The sequence below is a fragment of the Gouania willdenowi genome, chromosome 12 (genome assembly GCF_900634775.1).
Source record: "Gouania willdenowi chromosome 12, fGouWil2.1, whole genome shotgun sequence".
NCBI classification, from domain to species: domain Eukaryota; kingdom Metazoa; phylum Chordata; class Actinopteri; order Blenniiformes; family Gobiesocidae; genus Gouania; species Gouania willdenowi.
Genome location: NC_041055.1, coordinates 962820 through 968819, shown reverse-complemented (window position 1 = coordinate 968819; position 6000 = coordinate 962820). Strand labels below are relative to the sequence as shown.

At 44.3% G+C, this 6000-nt stretch overlaps 1 protein-coding gene across 1 annotated transcript in view; it reads right to left on the bottom strand.

Moving 5' to 3' along the window:
- Positions 1-6000, bottom strand: part of LOC114473262 (membrane-associated phosphatidylinositol transfer protein 2) — a 50547-nt gene continuing 44547 nt past the window's right edge. Inside the window, 3 exon segments of the mRNA XM_074783823.1 lie at positions 1-2427; positions 4429-4557; positions 4622-4805. Coding sequence (XP_074639924.1) covers positions 2071-2427; positions 4429-4557; positions 4622-4805 — 670 coding nt within the window. The 3' untranslated portion in view covers positions 1-2070.

Below are 6000 nucleotides of genomic sequence, written 5' to 3'. Positions count from 1 at the left end.
GTTAGAGGCAGAACCAAAGCTCCGCCTTTGTTCACCTGAACAGGGGGCGGAGTTAGTACAAAGAATCCAGGTAACATGTTTGAATATTGGGTTTAAAAACCTTTAAGAAGTGCAGACAAATCCTTTAAAGCACGTGTGTCAAACTCAAGGCCCGGGGGCCAAATCCGGCCGTTTAGAGCATCAAATTTGGTCCACTCGAGAAAGTAAAAACTGTAATTAAAATTATTTTCCAGTTCTTTTAACACATGACAGTAGTCATTTTTTTATCTCAAACATTTTTCCAAAATCTGGCAAATTTTCCTCAAATTTTTCCACAAAATTTCTCCAAATTGGTGAAATTTAGGTGAAGATCCTGCAGGGCTGATATACTCACATCATTTGTACATTTGTCTATTTGTATTATTATGAATATTATTTCATTTTATACTGTAATATGTGCGCTTGTGTTTAATCCTTGTTTAATTAATAGTCTTTTATGTAATTATGTACATTTTCTTTCTTTACACTGTTTATTCTTTTCATTTGTAATATTTCTTGAGCCTCTGTGTGTAATTTCTCCCTGGGATAAATAAAGAATGTCTGATTTATATATCAAATATATCTTTTTTTATATCATTTATATATCAATTATGTATCATTTTTACGTGGAAGAGCACAACATAGAACATTAATGTTGAATTTGCATCAAAAATTCGTGGCCCACTTAAGGTCAAACTGGTCTGTATTTGGCCCCTGAACTATAATGAGTTTGACACACCCTGCATTGAAGCATCACTGGAGGTTTCTGTCCAGGTTCTGTAGTGACCCTGGACCAGGTTCTGTAGTGACCCTGGACCAGGTTCTGTAGTGACCCTGGACCAGGTTCTGTAGTGACCCTGGACCAGGTTCTGTAGTGACCCTGGACCCGTTGGAGCTCAGTGACTGGGTTCAGTTTGTAGATGTTCAACATTCAGAGCTGAGGCTCCTCCCCTTTTAGCTCCTTTTCATACAAACTGTTCAGTTTAAGAGATAATTCTTCAGACTCATCAGAGTTGGTCCTGTTCATTGTCCCACAAAGAACCAAAGGAGCAGAAAACATGGGAACGCCGCATGGTTGTGGCCCGGCATGGGAACCAGTGAAACCAGAGGAACCAGTAGAACCAGAGGAAACAGGGGAAACAGAGGAACCAGTAAAACCAGTGGAACCAGTGGAACCAGAGAAACCAGAGGAACCAGTAGAATCAGAGAAACCAGTAGAACCAGAGGAACCAGAGGAACCAGAGAAACCAGAGGAACCAGTAGAATCAGAGAAACCAGTAGAACCAGAGGAAACAGAGGAACCAGAGGAAACAGAGGAAACAGAGAAAACAGTAGAACCAGAGGAACCAGAGGAACTAGTGGGACCAGAGGAACCAATGGAACCAGAGGTAATCCCAGCAGATGGAGCTATAAAGGGAACGTTGCTGTGGACTGTACAAAGTGAAGGCCTCAGACGACCAAAGGCAGAAAGTCCCACAAATCAAACATTATCAAACCAATAATCAATGATTCTAATGATCAGTTCATCCAAACACTCTGAGGGACATTTACATCAACACAACGTTTGGTTCTAAACGTCGTTCTTTAACCAAATCCAATTATTTACAAACCATTGAAGACGATAATGTGGAAAGACCTACTACGGTAATCGTAAAGGTTTGGACGTAGGTAAAGGTTTGGATGGAGGTAAAGGTTTGGATGGAGGTAAAGGTTTGGATGAACTGATCGCTCATTTCCTTTGATTTTATTGCCGGTCGTTGCTGAGTCTGTGATTGGCTTGTTGTCGCTGAGCGTGTTTGGCATGGAGCTGAGGTGTGGTGAGGAGTCTGCAGCCCGTCCTGAGCTCATGAGGTGGAAAAGTTTGGACTGCGGCGGAGAGGGACGGAGAGGAGAGGCAAACTCCCGTTGCACGAGATTAATTTAAGGCTTACAACAATTCATTCAACGCTTCCTTGTGTCCGTTAAATAGTTACTGATATTTTCTAGAAAAGGATTACTGTAAAAGAGTCATGCTACACAATGGTTAATGCTGAGCCTGGAGCCTGTTAGGCCTCACTTAGGGCCCATGAACCCTCCGCTACCTTCCCTGGCGCTTCCGGTGCGTCCCCAGCATCCCGCGGCGATGCTCATGCTTCTGGGCGTGGCCGCCACTCGATCCCGCTCCACCTCGCACTGGCTGAGCGTGCGCTCGGTCCGACCCGGCGTGATGGGGGAGGCGGAGCCAGAGGGCGGCTGGGTGGAGATGGTACGAAAGATGTGGTTGCGTTTGCGGAGGAAATCTCCACCGGAGGCCCCCAGAGCAAAGCTGCCCTTACGGAGGACCATACGGGTGCTGGGAGACTTAGCGGGACGGGACCGCATGTTGAACTCCAGCTGGGAGAGATGGGAGGCGTAGCCGTCTGGGATGAACTGTAAGAAAACAGGAGAAATATGGTGTAACATCAGAAATAAATACAGGAAACAAGAAGAGAAGAAGAAATAGAATATTTAGCATTTCCTGAAGAAAATACAAGTGAGGATGTAGAGCCGAAACACACCACTATTGGTGGAAAAAGATAATCCACCAATCACAAGGCAGCATCTCCCTCTGCTGGATACTAATGTAGATAGATAAATATTCAAATATATATAATATAAAAATATAAAAATTACAGTAAACAGATATGAAGTGGTTGGAAAATGAAGTAAAGATTTGAAAATGAAAAAGTGAAATACCACAAAAAAGTTGGAGTTATTAAAAACAAAACAATACATCACATAATGTGTCAGGATGGGGTTTTATTTGTAGGGCAGGCAGGAACTCTTGGCCTCCTTCCCTTTCTCCTGCTGGGCACCAGCATCTGATGATTGGTCATTTACATTTACTACGTTATCACTTGTGACCTGGGCTCGGTTTCATGATCTACAACAAGCGTTTTTGCGTTTGGACATTCTTGTTGTTTACCCTTGTTCTTGGTTTTGCCTTTTTGTGTTTTTACCTTTGCCTCCCTGGACTGACCACCTGCGTGCCAAATCCCTGCTTGCCTGACCATGCCTAAACGAACAATAAATATCGGTATAATGCACCTGAGCTCTGTCCCTGCATTTGGGTCTGCACCTACACCTGTACGTGACAGAATGACCCAGCCACCAGCAGACCCAGCGGGACCCTAGATGCAGGATTTTTCATTTTGCAGCGAGTTAGAGGAGTTTCTTGCCGAGCTGGAGCCCCTGCTCTCCAGACTGAAGGAGACCATCTTTCCCCAGGTGATATTGGACACTCCAATGGGAGTTTGTGTGGCCATTCGTCTCCGGCCTGCTCTGGAGAGAGTTCCCATCGTGGTGAAGACATTGGAGAACACAAAGAAGCAGATAAGGAGGTTGCTAGGCTCTCCGTGTTCTCCACCTCCGGAGACGACCTCAGCCCCCAGATCCTCCTCGTCACCAGAATCCATGCACCATCAAAAGCTAAGTCCCTCCTCAGCACACAACTCTCAGTTGGAGTCCAGTATGCAGCCTTTATCCAGTCCCCAGTTACAGTCCAGTTCCCAGTCAGAGTCTCCTAGCTTTCAGACTAGTGTCCCTGAGTCTCCTAGCTTCCAGGTTAGCGTCCCGGAGTCTACTAGCTTCCAGGTTAGCGTCCCGAAGTCTACTAGCTTCCAGGTTAGCGTCCCGAAGTCTACTAGCTTCCAGGCTAACATTTATGTGTCTGCTAGCTTCCAGGCTAGCGTCCCTGAGTCCCCTAGCTTCAAGACTAGATTTCCAGAGTCTTCCAGCTTCAAGACTAGATTTCCAGAGTCCCCAAGCTGTCGGGCTAGATTTCCAGAGTCCCCTAGCTGTCGGGCAAGATTTCCCGAGTCGCCTAGCTGTCGGGCTAGATTTCCCGAGTCCCCCCGCACCAGGCCACCTTTGCTTGGCCCGCCAGAGCCCTCTTTGTCTGGCCCAACGGAGGTGTCAACGCCTGAGCCCCCTTCGTCCACCCACCAGATGTGACATTAGATGTAAAAGTGGTAGAAAGGGTTTATAAGTGCTGAAAATGTCTTGAAAGTGGAAAAAATGAGCAGAAAAGTCATTGAAATGTGATGTAGAAGTGTCAGAAATTAGAATAACATAGCAAAAATGCAATAAAAGAAGCAAAAATATGGCAAGAAAAAGTGATGAAAATAGGTTAAAATATGGTGAGTTTGGGGGAGTTGCAGGAAAAGGGTAAAAAATAAGCAAAAATGGTTTAAATTGTTCAGAAAATATTCTTAGGTTCTTTAAGGCATCTGGTGACCCCCTCCCAGTGTCTCACAACCCCAAGGTTGAGAACCCCTGCCATAGATAATGTAGCTTTATTTTCATTAAGTGTAACCTACTAGTTAAAGCTGAGTGGAATATAAAAAGGACTAACGTTACTATCAACTGTTCCAGATGAAGGATGGATGTTACCTGACACTGGTGTTGCATCTTCTTCGTTGGTCGTCCTACTATGTAGATGTGTGAGGGGGGGAGGCCAATGGACACATACACAGAGATGTCCTTAGAGGAGCCGTAGGCTGCAAAGATCCTCATGTGGGCCTGATGAGGGAGGAGTCAGAGTTCAGAGGTCACAGACATTAACCCTCCCCCCACCTGTCCTTACCTCTCCAATCAGTGTCTTGAGGAAGTTGGCCTTGTGTCGTAGCGGGTCGTGGACCAGGCCATCACAGAAGGACACGATACCGTGGGGAAAGTTATGCTGAGAGAGCCACGCCACCACACGCTGCTTCTGCATGTCAGGACGACCTGTGACGTACACGATCACATAACCCAAGTCCTGCCAGAACCTGGAGATGGAGCACAGAACGACAAGAAGATCAGAGCCTTCAAGAAACCGTTTAAATACAAGAGCAGATTATCACTAAAACAAAGTCTGGTTTCATTCAGAGGACGATGTGGTTTGAAGATGATGATGTCATAAAGTCTAAGTCATGGTGTTTATTTCAGTTTTTGTACCAACAGTGGATCCATTCTTCAACAAACCTGTGGTTTATCTTGTGTTTTCAATCAAAACAAGTTAAAAAACACTCCAAAGGTGTAAAAAGTATTCTTCCAACCCCAGGTTGTCACTGATCTGCAACTAGGGGGACATTTAAAAAAAGCCTTATTATTACTATTATTATTAATAATTATAGGTGTGGCTCCAAGAGTAGTTAAGACATGCCCAGTCACAGTAGCCCCGCCCCCACAGCAATGCACAGTTCAACATGGAACTGTCAATCAATGATCACTGAGGAAAACAGGCCCTCCTCCATCTTTGATAGGAGGGGGTGGGGCAAACAGCGACTGATCTAATCTCAGCCAATAAAAACATCATATTGTAATAGCAGCGTTCAACCCATAGAGGGCAGTTACTTATTTATAACTAAATACACTACATTTAAATACTCGGAACTAGGATCAATAAACTACATTAGTTAATGTCTGGTCAGATATAGATTCATCAGAACAAAGTGGTTTTAGGGTGGATTTATACTTTAATAACCACAGAAGTTATTCTAGCTGCTTCCTGTTTAAAAGTGCTATACAACTATAAAACTGAAGTATTATTAAGGCAGTGGTTCTAAACTGCCTTAATAATACCTTATACTTACTATTATTATTATTATTATTATTATTATTATTATTATTATTTTCAAATCCCTTTATCATATCAGCCACATTCTCAGTCCGCAGGTAAAACTCCTCCTTAATAATCACTGTGAATAAAAAGCCTCTGTTGATGATGTCATGAAGCTTCACTCTGGGAATCCCATGATGCCACAGTGTTGGGCAGTAGAAGTAGCGGTGTGTTGCTAGGCTAGATACATTTCTCAGCTACTTTGGTGCTAAATACAGTAAATAACAGCTGGATCACAGAGACCAGGCCCAGAGTGGCTAATCGGGGGGACTGGTCCCACGCATCATAACATGCTGTTACTGCTGTCACTGGGTCTCTAAGAGGCTCCGCCTCCGCTGGCAGCTCTTTCCTTTTTTTTACGT